The 23,548-nt window shown below is 38.4% G+C and overlaps 1 protein-coding gene across 2 annotated transcripts in view; it reads left to right on the top strand.

The window, feature by feature from the left end:
* Positions 1–6,039: 6,039 nt before the first annotated feature.
* Nup54 (nucleoporin 54) overlaps positions 6,040–23,548 on the top strand; it is a 29,185-nt gene continuing 11,676 nt past the window's right edge. The window contains exons 1-9 of one of the 2 annotated variants that reach the window (XM_004848036.4): positions 6,111–6,215; positions 6,841–7,002; positions 9,823–9,906; positions 9,996–10,139; positions 17,152–17,378; positions 19,072–19,259; positions 19,983–20,179; positions 22,731–22,785; positions 23,216–23,309. In XM_004848036.4, the coding sequence (XP_004848093.1) occupies positions 6,149–6,215; positions 6,841–7,002; positions 9,823–9,906; positions 9,996–10,139; positions 17,152–17,378; positions 19,072–19,259; positions 19,983–20,179; positions 22,731–22,785; positions 23,216–23,309 (1,218 nt within the window). In that variant the 5' untranslated portion in view covers positions 6,111–6,148. Of the gene's footprint in view, positions 6,216–6,840; positions 7,003–9,822; positions 9,907–9,995; positions 10,140–17,151; positions 17,379–19,071; positions 19,260–19,982; positions 20,180–22,730; positions 22,786–23,215; positions 23,310–23,548 lie in introns of both variants that reach the window. The other variant, XM_004848037.4, reaches the window with a different exon arrangement.

Here is a 23,548-nt window from a genome sequence, read left to right as displayed (position 1 = left end):
TGGGAATAGTGTCCATTTGTCTACAGAGTCTCATTTGAAAAATGCTCAACAGACACAGGCCTGGGTAACATGGCTCAGGTTACCTCTGAATTCTCCTTAGCTGTGGATGAGGGCAAGTCCTACCCAGGCAGGTCCCAGACCTTGCTTTTTTTGCCCCTAGGTTTTCTCCAGAGTCCTGGAAGCCCCATTGGAGCACAGGGAGAGTCAGTGCACTGCTTACCTAAAGGGAGCAGCAGTCAGCTCATCAGCTGTCCAGGCCCCAGAGGAACGGTTCTCAGGCACTCTAAAGCCACCCAGGAAACTGCTCTGCTAGGCCTGCGCATTCCTTGTCTTGTTCACCCAACCCCTTGCTGCTGCTTCCTTCCAAATCCTTGCCTGCACTAACGTCCTTAGCCCTCAGAGCCAGTCTGCCTCCGGGCACTGACTCATAACTAAGATGCAGACAAGTCCACACAGAGGGCTCACGAGGATCAGAAAGCTGCTGGACATGTTCTGAGGCTTTTGTTTCCGGGGATATTTGCATTAAAGTTATTAATCCAAAAATTCAGATTACTTTTAAAACTTTTCCCATCCCAACATTGCACCTTATTCCTGAAATCAGAGTGAATCCAGTCATAAAACTCCTAATCCAGTCACAAAATTCCTAGCTCAATGTTACAAATATCCTTAAGTATCAAAGACACTTGGTTCTTAGCATATGTCCTTCCTAGAAATCCTAAATCCAATTTCAGCTGGCTTGTGTCACAAAGGAAGTACCTAGTACCTGTTTCTTCTTACTCAAAAGGTACACACAGACACATGACACTGAAAATATACTCTAAAGACTAAGGTTTTAATACTGTATATCCATGAACAATAATTGAGCAAGTATGACATATGGTGAATAGTACAGAACACAAAGTCCAAAAACACATATATACACTTAGTGCAAGATAAAGCTCCCATTTCCAGTAATAACTGTTAATTTAAATTTAATTTTATTGAGATATCACTTATATATATATCATAAAATATACCCATTTAAAATAGTTTTCAGTAAATTTACTGAGTTGTGCAGTTTTAGAACATTTTCATCACCTCAATAAAATCTCCCATGCCAGTTTACAGCCACGCCTGTCCCTACCCGCAACCCCTGGGAATTGCTAATCCACTTTCTGTCCGAATAGATTTGCCTTTTCCAGACAGTTCATATAAATACATTTGCAGTATTTGGTACCAAGGCCTCGCTTTTCCACATTTTACCTAAAAATGTGTTCAACTAGGGCCAGGGATTTAGCTCAGTGGTTCCACCGCCTGCCTCGAAAGTGCAAGGTTCCGAGTTCTATCCCCCGTACCAAAAAAAAAAGTGTTCAACTAATATTATTAAGAGCCTACTTTATACCAAACACTACAAATATTAACTAGGGTCCTGGTGACCAAAGAGACACGTGGACCTTACAATCTAGTGGGGAAAACAACCAAATAATCACACACATAAATGTAAATTGATATTCTGGAAACATGACTAGGAGTTGGGTTAGGTAAAAGCAAAGCATTTCAGCAGAGGGCTCAGTTGTGCTCAAGAGCAGGAAGGAATGTTTACTACGTATAAGTGATTGACATGTTTGGGGTAGTCCAGAGAAGAGCAACAGAAGTTGGGGCTGCAGAGAAACAAGGGCCATGTCATGCTGGGTCTCATTAAGTCACATTAAAGATTTTGGTATTTTGCCTTTTTTAAAGATCAACAGGAAGCTACTGAAGGATGTTAATTGGGTTTGGGGGAGAAAGTAGGTGAGACAGCAAGTTTGTTTACAAAGTCCCATTCTAGCCACAGAGTTAAGAATGAATTGGAAGTCAACATGGATGCAAGGAAGCCATTGTGCTAAGTGGCTATTCTTGGCATCTCTATCAAGATGGGTCTTCTCTGAGGTGTAGCTGTTATGCACTACCCTTCCAGGTGAATTCCAAGAAGCCACACAGCCTGGGCTAAGGAATGGGCATTATGGGAGAGATTTAAAATGTACAGGGTCAAACTGCCAGGGAAAAAAAGTACAGACCCTCCATTCTCCTACCATCCCATGGAGAGGTGAGTGGAGGTCCAGAGCAGCTCTGTCTCAGTAAGGTAACATCTGCCCCTACTAATGCCCCTCAATATAGGACACACATGAGTGAAGAACCAGTCTTGTCCAAGGGGGCATATGTAAGCTGCTGAGCAGCAGGTGTTTGGCTGTGGTGTGCCAACAGTTTGTAGCTGTCTGGGAATGCCAGCCACCCTAGAATGGCACAGCCTCTACTGCTGAGGAGAAGGCACCAGTTCCCAGGGAACCTGAGTTTGAGTGCAGCCTCTTCCCTAGAAAGGGGGAACTCCAGCTACAGCTAACTCATTCTCTGGGCAATTCAGAATGAACTACCCAGGTGATATTTGGAAGTCCTGTTCACTGCAATGCAGGGGCTGCTGCAAGGGTTTAGGCAGGAGTTGACAAACCTTTTCTGTAAGAAAATAGTTTTGGCTTTGAAACAGGATAGGCATCCTCAAAGAGGGGACATGGATTCTCAGCCCTTAATCCTTGAGTCTTACTAAAGATGGATGGAAATATCTTATTTTTTTTTCTCTATCCTGGTATTTTAGTTAAGGTTTTCTGGAAGAACAGAATTGATAGAAAAGACATAATTATGCAAGGGATATATTAGGTAGGCTCCCAGGGTCAGAGGCAGGAGAGTCTACAATGGCTGTCCACACACTGGAAAGCTGGAGGATCCACTAGCTGTTAAGCCCAAGAGGATGGAAGCTGCAGAACATGAGGGATCAAGGAGGCAGCACCAGCCCAAGATTAAAGGTCCTGGAAGCTCAATGGTGTGTCACCAGAATAAGTCTGCATGGGAAGGCTAAAGAAACTGGAGACCAGTGTCCAAAGGTGATGGTGGCAAAGGACAGACCCATTCAAGATGAATAGGGGTCCTTAAAAATGGGCAAACTTTCTTCTTTTCCTTTTTATTCCATTCAGGATACAAGCCTATTAGTTGGTGCCACCCACAACCAGGATAGGTCTTCACCCCTCAGTTTTCAGGCGTATACGCCAATCATCCCCACAAACATACCCAGAGCTAAGTCATACTAATCTGCTAGTCATCTCTTAATCTAATTAATGGTCACCCCTCCCTTGCTCACAGTGTATAAAATGTGCCTTCCCCTTACTCTCTACTTTTATTGCAAGGGCTAGATGAACTGTAATAGCAGGGGGGAATGCCAGAATTTTCTGGCATTTGCTCCTACAGGGAGAAAATCCCTTAAAACCTAAGGCCATACTTAGATCCAAAGGCAAAGTACTAGTGTCTGGCCCACCCTAGCAAAGCCATAAAGCTATTCCTTATACTTTGTTAATGGGCTGGTCTGGTCATCAGAATTGTGCCTCCTTTAGCTCCTCAACCAAAAGCCCCTTCCCTAGTTTTTCTCTAACTCTGCCTAATAAATCTGTCTGTCTCTCACTGAGGTGTCCTAAAATTCTTTTTCTGTGACAAGTCAACAAACCTTTTAGGGTAGAGAGCAAGTTGAGGTCTTTGTGTTCTCTTTGGGGGTCTCCTCAGGCCCCATCCAAAGACATGCCAATTTTATGATTTCCTATACAAATTGAATATAAAACCCTTTAGCTGACTTGTAACAGCTTTACAAGCAAATCCTCTGTCACCCCAGTCAATTCTGCTGACTGCAGCCTGAAAGCAGCTGTAAACACAAATGATGTGCCTGGGTTCCAGTAATGCTGTGTTTCACAAAAACAGGTAGTTGGACAGATTTGAGCACTGTTTCTCAAACTCCTGTGGGGGCTCTCTGCATTCCTTTGAAAATTGGGTGTTCAGCTGGGAATGGTGGCACACACCAGTAATTCCAGGTTGAGGCAGGAGGATCTCAAGTCTAAGCCCACATTGTGCAACTTAGTGACTTAGCAAGACCCTGTCTTAAAGTAAAAAATAAAAAGGGGTAGCTCAGTGCAAAAACCCTGGTTCAATCCCCAGTAGTGGGGTGGGTGGGGGATACTGGTGCTCAAACCCTCAGGTACATACCTGTAATCCCAGATACTCAGGGACTGAGGCAGGAATATTGCAAGTTAGAGAACAGCCTGGACAACTAGCAAGACTCTTGTCTCAAAAAGGAGTAGAGATGTAGTTCAATGGTTGAGTACTTGACTAGCACAACCAAGGCCCCAGGTTCTGAATTTAGCACCACCAAACAACAACAGTCCCCAGTGGCAACCTCCTCTCCCTTGATACTCTCTAACAAGCCACTTAATTTTTGACTTACATTATAACCCCCAAGTGAGCTCAGCCCCACATATCTAAACACCAGCTAGATATCCCCAGCCAGCTTGTCAAGTCAGTAAGGAAAGAAAGTAGCTCATTTTGTCTTCTTCAAGTAGCATTACTGGGGAATGGCAGCACCATTTAGCCCACTGCTCAAGCCAGAAACCAGGGACTCTGCTAGACTCTCCTTTCCCTCTCCCCACACCTTGTCATTCACTTGTCATTTTTCGGGATGGGGATCAAACTCAGGACCTTGCGCTTGTGAGGCAGGCGTGGCACCACTGAGCTAAATCCCTGACAAGCCTTTTTTTTTTTTTTTTTTTTGGTTCCCTATTTATGGCTGACTAGTATTCCTTTGTATAAATGCAAGAGTTGACTTATCCAGACCCTTTTTTGTTTACAATCATTTACCATAAATAATGCCATAATGAATAACCTTGTATTCCATAGTTTTGCCAAGTCATTTATAAGGAAATTCCTAGAAGGGGCATTGCTGAATCAAAGGGCATTTGTAATTTCTTGATAGACATATGGGCTTTTTTGTTTTCATTTTTATTAAAATTAAACAAGCATATAGATTTAAGAATTCTACATGGTGTTACAAAAAGAGAGTAATGCAAACACCATACCCAGTGGTACGTCTTTTAGCTGTTTCTTTTTGAAGCTCCTTGAACTGTAGACAAGGCAATGCTTGGCAAATTTTTGATTTTAGTATTATTGGTTGACTCCTGTCCATAGAGGGTGAAGATTTGGCTCTTTCCTATCTTCTGTTTTCACTATACATACATATTCTTTGCATCTCTCTCACTTTTCCAGTTGTTCTTGGCCAAAATGTCGGCTACATGACTGTCGGGATTATGCGGAACCTTTCCAAAACTAAGCCATGCAGTTACCATTTACTACTTTACCTTTTTAATTAACTGAGTGTTTCTTTTGCCTAGTTGTGTGTGTGTGTGTGTGTGTGTGTATATATATATATATATATATATTTATTTATTTATTTATTTTTATTTTTTTCTTTTGGTACCGGGGATCGAACTCAGGAAGGACATTGCGCTTGTGAGGCAGGCGCGGCGCCGCTGAGCTAAATCCCCGGTCCAATTCTCTACGTATTTATCACAAACACAATCCCAAACATCTTGCCGGTTGCTTAAACCAATCTCTTTCCCGCCTCACCCCCATTCTTCTTCTTTTCTAAATGTGACTCTAGGGGCAAGAAACTTGAGTTCAAAACTAGTCCCTAGAGTTTCCCACCAGGGATCGTTGGGCACACAACTTAGCAACTCTAAGCTTCGGTCTTCTTATCTCACTTGTGAACCAGGCCCACAACTGCCTGCTCAATCCGGGTATTTCTTAGGATCGCGTGGAGGCGCTCTCTTCATCCTCGCTCCGGCTCGCTCAGTGCCTTGCTCGGGGATCGCGAGCATACTCTAGACCCATGCTCTCCACTTTTCTTCTCTGCTCGATTCTTCCTCTGTACGCCGCCTCTCACAAGACAGCTGAGGAGTAAATTAAAATATGCCAAGTGCACCTAGTGAACCCCACGTGGGGCCACCTCCCCACCCCTGCCGGCCTCATTGCGTCACTCTCTGTGCTGGGCCGCGCTCCTCCTAGGCAGGGCGCCTCAGCACCCCAGAGCAGGCTCCTTCCCCACGTGGGTCCGGGGGACTTTTCCCGAGCCTCCTAGCACCTCACCTTCCCAGTGAGGGCACCCCCGTACCGAAAATGAGCGGATCCGAGGGCGTTCCCGTCCGACCCACATCTTAGGCGGAACTCCGTGGCACGGCAGGCGGGTTCCTTGCCGGACGGAAAAGGAGTGCGGACTGAACGTCGCGTCGCGGGAGCAGTGCTTTTGGTCCTCTGCTCCCGCGACATGGCCTTCAATTTTGGGACTCCCTCAGGTACCTCAGGCACCGCTGCAGCCACTGCAGCACCTGCGGGTGAGTTTTCCCCCCAGGACTTCCCTAGGAGGGGAAGAAGACTTTGGTCTGTCCCTTCAGTCTTAGACTTCGCGGCGTGTGCATGGTGGGGTCTCCCGACCGCGAATAAGACTTTAGGGGCATTGAAAAAGGCGGGCGGCGGCCGAACGGGATCCTGAGGAGGCCGCAGGGGTATGAGACCCTGCTGGGAGTTCGCTGCAGCGTGTTGGTCCCGGAGGGGCCCTATTCTCCCGCGGCTGACTTCCCGCCGCTGGGAGATCGACCCGGAGAGGGTGGAGGCGTTCCCCTGTCCCCATACCTGAGACCCTCCCGCCCCAGCCTCCAGTGCTGGGGAACGCTTGAGCAGGTGCGACAAGCATAGATAGGGCTGGGGATCCCGGGGCTGCCCTGCGGCCGTTTGGTCCCAGCCCCGAAGGGCCCCTGGTGGTCTTGTTCACTTACCTGGTCTGTCTTTCTGTCCCCGCCTCCTCTGCTTTCTTAACTTGTTTGGAGCGAAGTTAAGTTTGTTCCCTCCCGTGAAACCTCTTGTTGATTCTTCTAATCCTTATCTTGCTTTTTCTCTTCTTTCTTCTTTTCCCCCCTCCCCCTTTTAAAACTTTTGTTTCTTTGCCTACATGCCTATCAGGATTTGGTGGGCTTGAGACTGCCAACTCCACCGCCAGTGGGTTTAATTTTGGGGGTTTCGGATTAACTGCTAATCCTGCAGTGAACTTTAATATTGGGAATTTCGGTGTTTCTACTACCTCGGCGACTCCGTTCAATTTTGGTAACAGTCTGGCAAGTGCAGGTAGATACTGCGGGTCGTACGTGTAGTGAGTCTTGTGAGCTGGAGTCCAAGAATATTTCGTGATTCCTAAAGTTTGGGAAAGAACAGTGATTTGTCTAATGAGGGAAGGAAATGTATTTCCTAATGTCAAAAAGCATTTGTATTGTTTTGACTGTCTTAAAAAATAAAAGTTTTGGAAGTTCTTGCAAGATATAATGTTCCCTTATTAAATTTGTATTTAATTGAACAGAATATCTTCCAAATGATAAGAATTTTAAGTGGATTCTTATTTTATAAATAATGTATATTTAAAATTATTAGATCTTCCAAAGTATAAGCTTACTAGTCAGTCCCCTTTTCCTGGGATTCTTGGACTCCTGCACTTTTCATTTTTTCCTGCATTTTTCATCAGGATCTCATTGTCTTTGTGTTTCTAAGAGAAACAAGTCTTATACGAACAGCAATAATCTGTCTTATTTTTTAAGCTGTATAATGGTAGTATATTTCTTTAGTGAACTCACCAGATTAGGATACATTCTATAAAATGTAATTAAAGAATCTCCAGTTCATTATTGGATTTTTTTGGAAATGATCAAAGAACAATTTAATTAGTCAGATAACATCACTGTAAAAGGTAGGCTAAGTAGCTTTGCATTGAAAAAGATAACTTGTGAGGGTTAAAAATCTATGTGGATTGCTTGAAGCTTATTAAAAATTTTGCAAAAAGCAAACTATAATGGCTATATATCCAAATTTAAAATAGGTTTGCTTGTACTTTACAATGACCCCATAGGATAATCTTATTCTTCAGCTGCTCGTATATGAATTTATCATCTATATTCTTTTACATGATGCCTCTTATGCCCATGCCAATTATATGCATATGGTAAACATTTACTTCTTGAAACTTATTTTAAAAGTCAGGCATTTTGTTCTTTTACTTGTTTTTGCAATGTGAATATCATTTTAGCATGAGAGTTGAAAAATACTTGAAATTTCCAAAGATAAACAACGCATTATCATTAAGATATATTTGAAGTGTTCACATCATTATCTTTTGGTATGCTTTCCTGTTTGCTTAAAATTGGCACTGGGTTAAAACTTTATTTTAAAATTTGTGCTTCTGAATAAAGCTATCCAGCTCATAATTCAACAGTAACAAATAAACCTGTTGGTATTTGTTTGATTTCATGTTCATTTGGAGTTATCACTGTTTAGAATTGTAATAATATGTTTTAAATTACTTCATATGTTAAGTAACGTACTTCAACAAAGAGCATATAGAAATGCTTGTTTATTTTGCAGCCATGCAAATCTACTATTATTAGTAAAACATTTATGATATTGCAGAATGTGATAAGATACTGACTAGTGTTTTTATTGCGTAGCCAGTTCAGGTTATGTCATAGTTATTCTGTGGAAATGCGTAATGTGACAAAGAAAGTACTTAATACTTTTGGTGGTTTCTATCAGGATGTTCAGTTTGCAGTACTGCAATAAAACCTGTAAGTTAATAGACTATTTGCTTGTGTCTGCATATACAACATACAGTCTACTCTGAGTAATTTTCCAAATCAGAACAATCAAATGGTTGAGGTATTTTTGTTTTACATCTTTCATGTTACAATGATGAATCTGTTTTGTCACTAAAAATATGAGATTAAAGTTAAGAGTTCAGAAAATCTGAAGTATAATTTGGCATTAGTAGTTCAAACATTTGTCTTGAAAGTCTTTTTGATACCACATTGATAATCAGCTAAAGACTGGTAATAAGTTTAAAAAAACAATTTTAGATTGGCCAGCATTCCATTCCATTCGTGTTATTAGATTAAGATTAATTTTGTTTCCAAACTTTCTAAAAATGAAATTTGTCAGTCCCCATACTGTGGTGCAGAGGTCTCTGGTAGCTCTGCTCACCTTCCCTACCACTACTGTTACTTTCTCTTTGTATCTTCCTTCAAGTAACACATTCTTGTTGAATAGAGGTAAGTGTATTGGTACATTTCTTTTGAAAGGTTGTTTAATCTTGACACAGACTTAATTAGAATAAAGCTAATATAGTTATAAATTCACCAAAGTCAGAGTTACAGAATATCAACATAGTCCACAGTCTGCTGACATATGCTTGTCACACTATTTTTAAAACATTTGAATTAGTTGCAAAAGACAAGTTAAACTAGTGTTTAAAAACCTATAAATTTGTGCTGAGAATGTAGTTCAGTGGTAGAATACTTGGCCTGCCTAGTATATATGAGACCATAGGTTCAATCCCAGCACTGCAAAACAAACAACCCTACAAACAACAATAAAAAAACCCAATACATTTAACATAGAAAATCCAAATTTCTTATTTCTTGTGGAGGGAAATGGAAATACAGTATGTGAACTGTCATTCTTCTGCAGCAGTAATTTGTGGGAATTTAGGAATTGCTGCCATTTTTTAAAACTTGACTTTAAACAGTTCTGCCTGTCAGTAAATACCTACTTTACTCATAGATTTTCTTGGTCAAAATCTTGTAGGCATTTGAACTTGGAATCCCTATGCTAAAAGTATATACATTGTCATTTTAGAATTATGCAAATAGGCTTAATATACATTGCCAATGGTAAATGATAATCACCCTCTAGTTAAAGGTGTATTTCTCTTTAAAATACTTAGCTGCTTATTTCTTGAATTGACCTCTTGACTAGTAGTACAGTTTTTCAAAAATTTATGTTGAAAGTAAATTTAGATTAATATATTTTGACCTTATATATAGCAATTATAAAATGATTTCAAAAGTAATTGGTTTTATGTGTACAAAGTAATCTTCCTTTCTATTTTTATTCTTTTTTAATTAGGTGGGTTTGGAGGATTTGGGACAACATCTACAACTGCAAGTTCTGCATTCAGCTTTTCTGCCCCCACTAACACAGGCACTACTGGTAAGAAGCTGTTTTAGGTCATTTGTACAAGTAAATTTGGTAAAGATCAAATTTTTTTAACTGACTTAATTCCAACTTTCCATTCAAAGGACTTTTTGGTGGTACTCAGAACAAAGGTTTTGGATTTGGTACCAGTTTTGGCACAACAACGGGAACTAGTACTGGTTTAGGTACTGGTTTGGGAACTGGACTGGGATTTGGAGGATTTAATACACAGCAACAGCAACAATCTAGTGAGTATAAGGTTTTTGTCTTCAAATATAAACCCTTAACGGTGATAGCTAACATTACTGAGTGTTAACTTATTTTTTTAAAGGATTGCAAGTATATTTGAAAGGATTCCAAAAGCTATTTTTCATGTTTATATATGAGAGATGAGAGCCATTAAGGAGACATCTGTTAACATGGTTAGGATTTTATGGCCCCTATGTTTAGAATCATTCCATTTAAAAAAAAAAAAAAAAAAAAAAAAAAAAAAAATATATATATATATATATATATATATATATATATATATATATATATATATATGGCTGGGGATTTAGCTCAGTGGTTCTGCTGCCTGTCTCGCAAGCACAAGGTCCTAAGTTTGATTCCCAGTACCCCCCCCCCAACACAAATAGAGGAATGTGCACAAGAGTACAGCTCACTGAATTATGTATAAGGCTGACTGTGAACACATGAGGAGAATGCACCCTGGCCAGCCCCTTATAATCACTGCCCCAACAGAGGAACTGCAACCTTGTCTTTTATGATCATTTCCTTACTTTTCTTAATAGTTTTGTCACTCATGTGTAAGTAGTATTGTAGGTTCCCCTTTTCTCTTTTTAATTTTTCAATTTGTTGAAAAACTATCATTTGTCTTAAGAGTGTTTCATTCAAAACATTACTGATTGCATTCTTATGGTATACTTCAATATATTCTTTTATCTTCTGTATTTCTTATAGTTGTGGCAATTTTAGGGGTTTATTTATATTGATATACTTTAGTTTCTTGTTTTCACCAGGGATTTAGCTCAGTGGTTCTGCTGCCTGCCTTGCAAGCATAAGGTCCCAAGTTCGATCCCCAGTACCAAAAAAAAAAAAGAAAACACATCATTTTTACTTTCCTTACTACCTGGAGGATTACAGAAAAGATGAATAGCTAGAATATTAGAAATAATTCTAATACTATTATTTTTTTCATCCTTCTGGTTAAGCAGTCCTTGAAACTCCTACTTAATAAACTAGCCACTTAATCAAGTTAATAAAAAATGAAATAAAAGTGATTTTAAGAGGTTGCAAACTGTAAAGTAGAAAGACCATTACACAGAAAGTCAAGGAAGTTGATTTTTTATGTTCCTATACTTACTGTAGTAAATTAATCTGTTTAGGATAACCCTGGCATCAACTGCCACACTAATGAACACATAAGCTATCAAAGAGTAACACCAGGCCTGTGTCAACAGGCTTTGGGAGCTAACATAAGGGGCTTACACTGGCCAAAGATGGAAAAACATCAATAAGAATGACTACAATGGATTAAAAAATAGCAATTTAAATGCTTGTCTTCCTGACACTAAAAAAAAAAAAGTTAGAGCTAGATTTAGTAGCATACACCTATAATTCTTGTACTCTAGAACAAGACAGGAATATCCCAAGTTTGAGCCTAGCCTGGGAAACTTAATGACTTAGTGAGACCCTTTCTTAAAATTAAGAAAGGGTTGGGATATAGCTCAGTGTGAAGGTCCTGGGTTTAAACCTTAGCACTGCAAATTAATTAATTAATTATAATTTTAAGATGGTCACATTTCAGCACACAAGGGAACCAGTTCTTTATTCTGAAAACTAGGGAAAGAATTAACCCAGCTAAAGGGAATCAATCAAATACAGTGGTACCTTGGTACACAAATGCTTTTGTTTGCAAACAATTTGGTATGCAAACAGAAGCATTTGGCAAAATTTTGTTTCTGTTTGCAAACTGCATTGAGTGACAAACGCACACAAGGCTATCTTTCCTACACAAGGTGGTAGAACCACTGAGCTAAATCCCCGGCCCAAAATGACGCTTTTTTGTTTCTTGAAATAGTCTTTCCAACTATGAGTAATTGTAGTTGCATGAAGTTTTGTTAGGAAAACTGAAGTTTTGAATCTGGTGCTATTTGAAAATGAGATTCCAGGATCATTGCCTAAGTCATATTGTTTTATTGCAAAATGGTAATTATTAATTTCTTCCTTCCACACTGAAATGTGCTTGTAAAAGAAACTTTTTCTTCATCCCTGAAGCCTACTTGAAGCCTCCTTGATTACCCTGGTACACAATTTGTATAGGAAAGGCAGAATAAATTCTAATTGGCAATTTTTTGGATAATGAATTTGTGGCTTCATTATTTCCAGTGGTATCCGAGGAATTGGAATCTAAATTTTTATTTTTTGGAATTAGAAGTTGAACCAAGGGTCTTGAACATGCTAGAGAAGTACTCAATCACTGAGCTACATGCCTACCCCTTTTTAAAATTTTAAGACAAGTCTAGTTAAGTTGCAAAGGTTGGGCAGAATCCTTTTGCCTCAGCCTCCCAAGTATTTAGACCACTGGTGGTGAACCTCTAAAAGGTTTGCCATCACTGATCAAGACATTACAGAAACGTGGCATTGCACTCAAGTTTTTAAAAGTTTTAATCTCTGCTTTTAAAAAAATTATTTGAATGTATGAGCTTTAATGAATATATTTCAGTTAGTTAACATTTGTTACTCTTTTTGATGTTCCTCTTGTCACATTTGTGGCAAATGGGAGCTCTTTAGCACCCTAGTGTATTTTTTTTCCTACCTCATCTTTCAGTACTCCTTATTGCTTTTGCCAGTTCTTTCTCTTCTTCACAGAGATTTTGCACATTGTTTGTCTACCTTTCCCCAGGGCCTACCTGATTACTTCCTGTAGGCCTTAGCTGAAGATGTAATGAGACAGCCTTCTCTTTTTTTAAAAATTTTATTTTATTGGTACATTTTAGGTATATAATATAATGACATTCATCATTGTAAATTTGCACCTTTACATAATCTCTCTTGGTTCTTATTTTTCCCCCTTCTCCTGCCCTCCCTTCAACCCCTCCATCCCACCCTATTTACAAAGACTTTGTTTCCATCTTTTCATTTTCTTATATTCCATTCCCTTCTTTCCTTTCCCCTCCCCCTCCCACTTCCTCTCCCCCTTTGCCCCTTTTCTTCCTATTTCACATTATCCATTATACCTTTTAGTCCTTATTTACACATTCAGTTTCTCACACTAGAGAAACTATTCTGTATTTACACTGTGTGTCTTATTTATTTCACTTGAGTATCGCCTCAGTGTGCATCCATTTAGCTATAAATGTCTCTAATGCCTCATTTTTTATGGCTGAGTAGTACTCCATTTTATTAAAAAACCACATTTTCTTTATTCAGTCTCCAGTTGATGCGCATTTGGGCTGTTTCCAAGTTTTAGCTATTAAAACTGCGCTGCTGTGAACATGTGTGCACATATATCAGTGTGGTATGATTCTTTTAATTCTTTGGGGAAGATACCCAGCAGGGGAGTAGCTGAGTCAAATGGGACTTCCAGTCCTAGTTCTTTGAGGTATCTCCATACTGATTTCCACAGTGGTTGCACCAGTTGACACTCCCACCAGCAGTGGAGCAAGGTTCCCCTTTCCCCACAGCCCCACTAGCATTTGTTATTGGTTGATTTCTTGATAGCAGCCATTTTTTCTGGGGTGAGGTGTAATCTCAGCATTGTTTTCATTTGCATCTCTCTAATGACCAGTGATGTTGAACATTTTTTCACATGTTTATTTGATATTTCTACTTCTTTGTCTGAGAAATGTCTGAAATGTCTGTTCATTTTAGATGCCCATTTTTGGATTGGGTCTTTAAATTTGGGAGGTCTGATTTTTTAAAGTTCTTTATAGATTCGAGATAGTAGACCTTTGTCTGAGGGACAGCTGGTGAAGATTTTTTCCCATATTGTGGGTTGTCTCTTCACATTGGTGGTGGTTTCTCTTTCTGTGCAGAAGCTTTTTAGTAAGAAGAGATCCCACTTGTTGATTGTGTTAGTTCATGAGGGAACTGAGGTTTTGTTCATAAAATCATTTCCTACACCAATGTCTTCAAGAGTTCTTCCTAAAGTCTCTTCCAGCTAGTTTAGTGTTTCTGTTTTAATATTGAGATCTTTAATCCATTTAGATTTGAGTTCAGTACATGGTGAGAGATATAGGTCTAGTTGTAGTCTTTAGCAAGTTGAAACCCAATTTTTCCAGCATCATTTATTAAATAGGCTTTCCTCCAGTGAGGGTGTTTGGCTCCTTTGTTGAAGATGAGGTGGCTGAGTGGAGACAGCCTTCTCTTGAACACCTTTCTCAGTCTTGATTACCACCCTTTTTAGTACCCTTGTAGCCTTTGTATTTCTCTCAAGAACTTAACCACAGTTGCTAATATTTGTTTGATGTGCTTAGTTTGTTTAAAGAAGCTTGTCTTTTTGCTGCTCTATCCTTAGTATTTAACTCTATGCTTGACATGTAATGGGTACTTAGTAAATATTTGTTGCATGAAAACCTAGTGAATGAGTATGTATAAGTTTGTACATCAAGAGACACTGAATTATCAGGAAATCTAAAGGAGAAGGGCTTTTCAAGGAATGTGTGTTCAGGAGAAGTTGATTTTTGAGGGTATAAGGGTTCTGAGAAGGTTGGACAGTACAAGAAATCTAGTGTGCTAAGGCTTACAGAGAGTCTAGAAGCCAGGCATGGTGGCACACACCTGTAATCTCAGCACTTGGGAGGTTGAGCCAGGAGGATCTCTGTGAGTTCGAGGCAAGCCTGTACTACAATAGTGAGTGACTGTCTCAAAAAGTGGGGGGGGGCTATTGGATTTTACAACTTGAGTTCATCATTGTCTTCCCACTAGTGAACTTTGACTAGTGTGATTGTAATCCAGGGTGAAGTATAAAAAGGGAGGCAGGATATAAATCAGTATACATCAGAGTTTGTCTCACTGAAGAAAATAAAGCGCAGAGATTTCTTGCACAAAGCTTTAAAATAATCTTGTAGTAGTGATGGCTAACCTTTTAAAGCTTTTGGTGATGCAAACAGTCTGCTGTGGCATGCATACCGTAGGTTCACCACCACTGGCTTATAGTAAACCAGGATTCAAGTGTCTGACTTCCAGTCCAGTTGTTCCCAGTTTTGTATATACCCATTTGGAAGTTAACAGTATTCTTCTGAAGGGTAAAAGAAAGCCCCTCTATCTGTGTAGAAGCCTCATGGATCTCAGGTACTTTCAATCTTTAGAGCTGAAACAGAACTTAAATGTCTAATATACTGTTCTAAAACACAAGCCAGTTCAGGTCTTCATGGGTTTTTTTGGGGGGTTTTTTTTTGTTTTTTTTTCTTCATGGTTTTAAAAAAAAAATTTTCTTCAGGGGCAGGGATTTAGTTCACTGGTGCCACTGCCTGCCTCACAAGCACAAGGGCCTGAGTTCGATCCCTGGTACCAAAAAAAAAATTTTGTTTTCTTCATACCATTTTATTGTTCGGGGATTTTCTTTAGATCTGTTTACTCTTACACATTAACTAACAATTTTTTAAATTCATTAAGTTTATTGGTACATTTTAGAAATACAATATGATGACATCCATCATTGGGAATTTGTACCTTTACATGATACGACCTATCTTGGTTCTTATTTTTTTCCCCCATTCCCCTTCCCTCCCTTCAACCCCTCCACTCCTATTTACAAAGACTTTATTTCTGTTCCTTTTCTCATATTTTTACTTTCCCTTCTTTCCTTTCTCCTACCCCTCCCACTTCCCCTTCCCCTTTGGACCTTTTCTTCCTTTTCCACATTGTCTATTATAGTTTTTTTTTCTGGTACTGGGGATCGAACTCAGGACCTTGCGCTTGCGAGGTAGGCACAGTGCCTCTGAGCTAAATCCCCGGGCCTGATACTTTTGATAAAATGAAATCATTGAAAGTATGATTATTTGGTACATGAATTGGTGCAATTTCATGACTGCTGTTTCTTGACAGCTATAATTTCATGTACCAGGGGTACTTACTTCACACTTTGAGAAGTGTTTTCTGTTTTACCAACTTTGTCCTTTCCATTGGAGAAAGTGTAGGCCAGAGACTTGTTCTAAGTTATACAGCCCAACTAAGCTTTAGCCTGGAACCTGATAGCTAGTCTATTTGTTATTTCATTATATATTTCTTTGTCATAAGAGAATAGTTTATTAAACTAATACAGATATAATTAATTCTTTTTAGCTTAGTTTGTATCTTTCAATTTATAGTACAGAAATATAACAGCAATACAAAAAAAAATCAAAAACCCCTCAACTTTACAAACTTCACTTTTCCATGTCTATATGTAGACATGTCCTTTTCTTTTGGGGGATGGGTGAGTGTGAATCTAATACGATGCATCTGTGTAGTGGTATTAATTATATTGATAGCATCATTAGGAAAGCCAGTTTAATAATGAGGTTTGTCCTAATGGTTTTTGGAGGTTTTTTGTTGTGGTGGTGGTGTTCTTTTGTTTTGTTTTTGCGTGTTGTTGTTGTTTTGGCTGTACTTGGAGATTGAGCCCAGAGCTTTCACACTGAGCTACATCCTCAGCTGTTTAGTTTGAAGCAGGGTCTTGCTGAGTTGCCCAGGCTGGGTTCAAACTTGGAGTCCTCCTTCCTTAGCCTTCTGCAGTGCTACCCGCCATGCCTGGCTGTATATTGGCTTCTTATTTCTGCCATAACAGATTACCATGTGGCTTAAGACAACAGCAATTTATTATTTTACAGTTCTAGAGATTATAAATCCAGAAATGAATTTCACTGTTTTAAAATCAGGGTGTTGGCAGGACTGTATTACTTTTGGAGGCACTAGAGGAGAATCTATTCCTTTGCTTTTTCCAACTCCTAGAGTTGCCATGCTTTTCTTGACTTGTGGTCCCTTCCATTTTCAAAGCCAGCAGCCTAGTATCTGCAAATCTCACTTTGGCTCTGAGGTCTCTTCCATTTTAAAGGACACTTGTGATTACACTGAGCCCCACTCTCATAATCTAGGATACTCTATCATAGCATGCCTAGTTTTAGTCATATCTGTAAGGTCCCTTTTGCCATATAATGTGTGTAGGTTCTATAGATTAGAATATGGACATCTTAGGTTGGGGGCTATATTCTGCCTACTATACCTAGTATCTAAGTTTTTTGTGTGTTTGCTTTTGTTTGTTTTGTTTTATAGCATTAGGTGGTCTCTTCAGTCAGCCTACACAAGCTCCTACCCAGTCCAACCAGCTGATAAATACTGCAAGTGCTCTTTCTGCTCCAACACTTTTGGGAGATGAGAGAGATGCTATTTTAGCAAAATGGAATCAACTGCAGGCTTTCTGGGGAACAGGAAAAGGATATTTCAACAATAATATTCCACCAGTGGAATTCACACAAGAAAATCCCTTTTGCCGGTTTAAGGTATTGCTATCTTCATTTGAAGAGTTTATATAAGAGAGAACTTGACTTATAGATTAAAAATTACATCAAGAAAGCAGTTGCTGTGTTCTTTAGCACTTTGTGCCTTGAACATGGATGGTATGATTGTACTTAAAAAAAAATTATAAAATCAGAGTAGTTTGTTTAAACAACAAAAAATGGTCATCTTGTCTCATCACTCTAGCAAAGGTACGGGTTGAGTGATTCATCTGAAATGCCTGGGATCAGAAGTATTTCGAATATCAAACTTTTTCACATTTTGAAATATTTCCATATACGTGAGACATCTTGGGGATGGGACCTAATTCTGCACATACCAAAAGTCAACTTCAAACAGGATTTTTAGTGCCCTTGTGTTTTCACTGTATCCTGTCATGAGATCAGGTGTGGAATTTTCCACTTGGTTGGATCATGTTTTTTTTTTTTTTGGTACTGGGGATCGAACTCGGGACCTTGCGCTTGCGAGGCAGGTGGCGGAACCACTGAGCTAAATCCCCGGCCCTGCATCATGTTTTGGTACTCAGAAAGTTTCAGACTTTGGAGCACTTCAGATTTTCAGATTAGGGGCATTCAATTTATATATCTTAAATGCATTAATTGAAGTTTTAATATTTTTGTCTAGTGAAGGTATAAAATAGACATGTTATATACAATTTAAGTTTTTTCTTTATTAAACAAGTTGGGGTATAATACACATATGGTAAATGCATAGTAAACACTTGGATAAATTTAAATACTTTCTAAAAGTTGTGTGTAAGTGGTAACAAGGAACCAAAGTCTTCTATCTAAAAGAACAATTTTCAGCAAGGTATTGTCTGTCATATTTAATATTAGATTAAAAAAATCTAACCTGATTCATAAAGTTTTTTGCTACATGAAACCATAAAATTATAGCAGTTCTATAGTATGTCTATCTTGATGGTATCATTATTGTACTTCAAAAGTATTTGTAATTCCTTTCTTTATTTAAAACTTAGGGCCCAGGGATGTAGCTCAGCAGCACCGTGCCTGCCTGGCAAGTGCAAGGTCCTGAGTTTGATTCTTGGTACTGGAGGAAAAAAAAAACCAGCTAAGATTCTTCAAATCAAAGGCTGGGAATGTAGCTCAGTGGCAGAACAAAAGCCTAGCATGTGCAAGGCCATGAGTTTGATCCTTAATATTACAAAAAAATTCTATGATCAGATATATGATGAAATAAATATATTTGGTGTATAATTTTTGTGGTCATGGTGGTAGGGCATTTAGACAAGGTTTCAGTATGTAGCCCTGGCTACATACTTGCGGCAGTCCTGCCTCAGCCTCTCAAGTGCTGGGATGCACCACCACACTTGGCTTCATAGTCATTTTATAATGACATACACAGTTGTTTCAGTGGTTCAGAAACACCCAACCATAATGGATACCAAAAGTCTTCAGAGGAGAACGCTCTTAAGTTACTATCTGGAATATTTTAATTTCACCATATGTTTATGTTATTCTTGGGCAATAGAATTTTTCTCTGTACGTAATTGTGTGATTCCTAAGATACAAAATGGTAGGAAGAACTATATTTTCTTCATTACCAGACATTAAGTTGCTTTCTTCATTTTAGGAGATACTAAGCTACTAATATTAAAACCACTTGATTTTTAAGATTTGTACATATTTTTGATATTATTTACTTGTCATTTCACAGGCTGTAGGTTATAGTTGTATGCCCAGTAATAAAGATGAAGATGGGCTAGTGGTTTTAGTTTTCAACAAAAAAGAAACAGATATTCGAAGCCAGCAACAGCAGTTGGTAGAATCGTTGCATAAAATTTTGGGAGGAAATCAGACCCTTGCTGTAAATGTAGAGGGTATTAAAACATTGCCAGATGATCAGTAAGTATACTAAATGTATTGTTTATTTCTTTGTGCCCTGCTCCAAAGAGAGTGATCAGCAGTGTTTTTTTGTTGCTGAAGCACAAATTAAATATTGGAGCAGAATATTAATTTCTCATAAATTAATATTAGAACAGTTTGTTTAATAGCTTTTTCTTTATTTTGCATTTCTTACTAGATGTTAATAATTTCATTTAGGTCCAGGATCTGAATCATATGGCTTTGTGCAAATGAGTACCATAAAGATGTTACTGGAAAGTTTTATTAACTGATTCCTATCTGTGTTCATTCATGGATAAATACAGTTGCTTTACTTCCTTTGTCCCATGTATAATTTTTAGTCTTAGTGACAAGACATTTGTTTTAGGACATTTAGGGTTAGAGGAATTAAGATTAGTGAGATATAATAACTGAATTAGATTTTACTTCTTGAGTCTTCATTGCAGAGAAGCACCCTATAAGTTTTAGCAGAATCTCCAAAGTACTTCTTAATTCTGGAAAAAGTAATAATATTTATATGAGACTATACAAATTTTATCTTATTTATCTGCCTCATTTTATCATTCAAGTACATGTTTATTTTCCAAGACTTAACAAAACAATTCTCTTGTAAAAATCCATTCCTGAATTTAGTTAGCACCCTTGTAAAATCATATGCTGTGTTGATACTTGTAGCTGTGGGTTATGTATTCACTATTTTATAAATTGTCTATTTGCCTCCAGGACAGAAGTTGTTATTTATGTTGTTGAGCGTTCTCCAAATGGTACCTCAAGAAGAGTTCCAGCTACAACACTATATGCCCATTTTGAACAAGCCAATATAAAAACACAACTACAGCAACTTGGTGTAACCCTTTCTATGACTAGAACAGAACTTTCTCCTGCTCAGATCAAGCAGCTTTTACAGAATCCTCCTGCCGGTATGTTTCTAGAGTCAGAGTTGAAAAAAATGAAAAATTTGGTAAATATGCATGTGAATAACTGAATATAGCTATGTTTGTTAGAAATTTTGGGAAATGATGAACTAAAGAAAATAGGCCCTAGTCCATCTTTCCATAGGTACACTTGAAAACATTTTTAAATTTTTTTCTAGTTTATCTTTTATTTTAACTGAGTATTGAAATAGAACCTGAGTGTGTTCTCAGTTACAGATTCTAGGTGACCTAGTAGGTTGACTGTTATAATTCTTTATCTCCTTTCCCTAGAACTATGAATTTATTATATTCTGTTTCTGCATTATCTGTGATTTGATTTAATTTGATTTGAATTTGGAGACAAGGTCTCTATAATTCAGGCTGGCTTCAAACTCACTATGTAGCCCAGGTTGGCCCCAAACCCTTGGTGATCCTCCTTCCTGTCTCCTAAGTGCTGGGATTTACAGGTGTGTGCCACCACATCCAGCTTGACTATCTGTGATTTTAAATGTGAGCATGTGTAATTCTCGTTAGGATTCTTCACTGTACTGCAGCATTACATAGAGCCAGAAATGATGGTGCATGCCTGTAGTCCCAGCACTTGGGAGGGTGAGGCAGGAGGGCTGCTAAGTTGAAGTCCTCCTGGGACAACTTATTGAGTCCTTTTCTCAAAATAAAAATAAAAAGGAATGGGTATGTAGCTTAGTACTAAGGCCTAGGGCTCAATCCTGTTTATTCAGTAGCACAAACGAAACACTAAGTAGTATTACACTAAGTAGTATTCCATGAATAATACCTTATTTTACTTAACCTTAATGTTACTTCTGTCTGCACTTTTATAAACCAGGCAACAATTAACATAAATATGTGTTAGAAAACATGAGTATATACTTTTTTAGATTAGATCTCTGGTAATGAAATAGAGTCAACAGTATGTTTGATATGTAAGATACTACTTAATACTGCTTAATTGCACACTAAAGAAAGTTCTGCTGTTTATATTCATAACAAGGAGATGTAGTAGTACTTGTTTATTTTTGTCATGGGGGAGTACTGAGGATTGAATTCAGGGTCTTGTACATGCTAGGGAAGTGCTTTACCACTGAGCTATATATCCTCAGGCTTTCTCCCTTCCTCCTCTTTTGCCACTGATGGTGTTTTTCAATTTTATGTTTTGTAGTACTGGGGATTGAACCAAGGGCCTTTGCACTGTGCTAAATCCCCATTCCTTTTTTATCTTGAGGCAGGGTCTAAGTGGCTTAGTTGCTCAGGCTGAGTTTAGCGGGAAGTTTTTTTTGTTTACTTGGGACCTTGCACTTTTGAGGCAGGCGGAGGTACCACTGAGCTAAATCCCCAGCCCCTAGGCTGAGTTCAAGCTTAAGCAACCTTCCACCTCAGCCTCAGGGAGCGCTGGGACTACAGGCTTGTACCACCATATCCAGCCTAATAATACTTATTTTAATTTGCATTTCCCTAATTTCCAGTAAACATCTTTCATATGTTTATTAGTGCCATGTTTGTATTTTCTTGTTACCTACTTAATGTCTTTTGCCCATGCTCTATCAAATTATTTATCTTCCTTTTTGATTCATAGCTCTTCTATATTCTGGAGGTTCTATAGGTTGTAGATATTTCCTTTCAATCCATATTTTTTTAGCTTTATCCTACAAAAATTTTTATTTTTATACTGATCATATTTGACCCACATTTTTTATTATCACTTCTGAGTTTTTGGGTCATATTTTAGAAAAGTCTTTCCCATATAAATATTATAAACATAGAAAATAGTTTTAATGTTGGAAGGGCTGTGGGGAAAAAGGAACCCTACTCCACGGTTGGTGAGAGTGTAGACTGGTACAACCACTGTGGAAATCAGTATGGAGATATCTCAAAAAACTGGGATAAGAGGTCCCGATTGACCCAGTTATTCCTCTGCTGGGTATCTTCTCAAAAGGATTAAAAGAATCCTACCACAGCGATATATGTGCACCCATGTTCATAGCGGCAGTTTGTAATAGCTAAAACTTGGAAACAGCCCAATTGCCCATCAACTGGAGACTGGATAAAGAAAATGTGTTTTTTTTAATAAAATGGAGTACTGCTCAGCCATAAAGAATGAGAAATTAGAGGCATTTATAGCTAAATGGACGCACATTGAGGCCATACTCTTAAGTGAAATAAATAGGACACGCATGGGTAAATACTGAATAGTTTCTCTGGTGTAAAAAACTAAAAGTGTAATTAAGAATCAAAATGTATAATTGATAATTGAAACAGGAAGAAAAGGTCTAAAGAGGTAGGGGAAGTGGGAGGGGTATGGGAAAGGAAAGAAGGGATGGAAAAAATAGGAGAAAAAAATGGAAACAAAGTCTCTGTAAATAGGGAAGGGTGGAGGGGGTGAGGGGAGGGCCGGGGAATGGGGAAAAAATAAGAACCAAGATACATCATGTAAAGATACAAGATCCCAGTGATGAGTGTAACTGTATTGTGTACCTAAAATGTACCAATAAAATTTTGAAAAATAGTTTTGGAAAAAAAAATTTTTTCTTTGTGGTAGGTGTTGATCCTATTATTTGGGAACAAGCCAAGGTGGATAACCCTGATTCTGAAAAGTAAGTATATCTTCATTTCGTTTTGTACATGAACTAACATGTACTACTAGGGAAGCAAACATATATGTGCTAGACTATTGTAATTCTTATACTTGAGGGCAGTTTTCATTTTCATTGCTTTTTAAAAATATATCTACCATGGTAATAAAGTAGGATAGTGTGGTGAAAACCAGCTAGAGATGAAAAAATCTGAGTGCCAGTCCCCTAATTACATTTGCATTTAAGTAATGCAGGTTTTTGAATGAACTATATTTCCTCATTTGTAAAAGAGGGAAGTTGAATAAAATCTGTACTGTAATACTATTGAATTTCATAGTCATGGATCTAGAAGTCTGAAATACTATTATATGGATGTTATTATGAAAATTTCAGCTTGGGTTTTATAGTAATAGGCTTACTATCTGAAAATTGTTCACTTGCATTTCTTCAGGTTAATTCCTGTACCCATGGTGGGCTTTAAAGAACTTCTCCGAAGACTGAAAGTTCAAGATCAGATGACTAAGCAGCATCAGACCAGATTAGATGTAAGCAATTTGTTTCATTGTCCAGCCCTGACAGTAGGAAATGGAATTATAGACATTTAATTAGTTTTTGCCATATGTGCTATTTTCTCTTATGGAGAACCAATACAATACAAGTTAACAGTGGTAGTTTTATAGACCATCTTTTTTAATAGACTGCCCAAAATCATACAAATCTGAGTTGACATATTTTAACAATGAATTTTGATTTGTTGGTCTAGCAGTTTATTCCAGTTCTGGCC

This window comes from Heterocephalus glaber, unplaced genomic scaffold (assembly GCF_053883595.1).
Source record: "Heterocephalus glaber isolate CG9 unplaced genomic scaffold, H.glaber_assembly_v1.0 deba00001454, whole genome shotgun sequence".
NCBI lineage: Eukaryota > Metazoa > Chordata > Mammalia > Rodentia > Bathyergidae > Heterocephalus > Heterocephalus glaber.
This window is presented reverse-complemented; position numbering and strand designations above follow the sequence as displayed.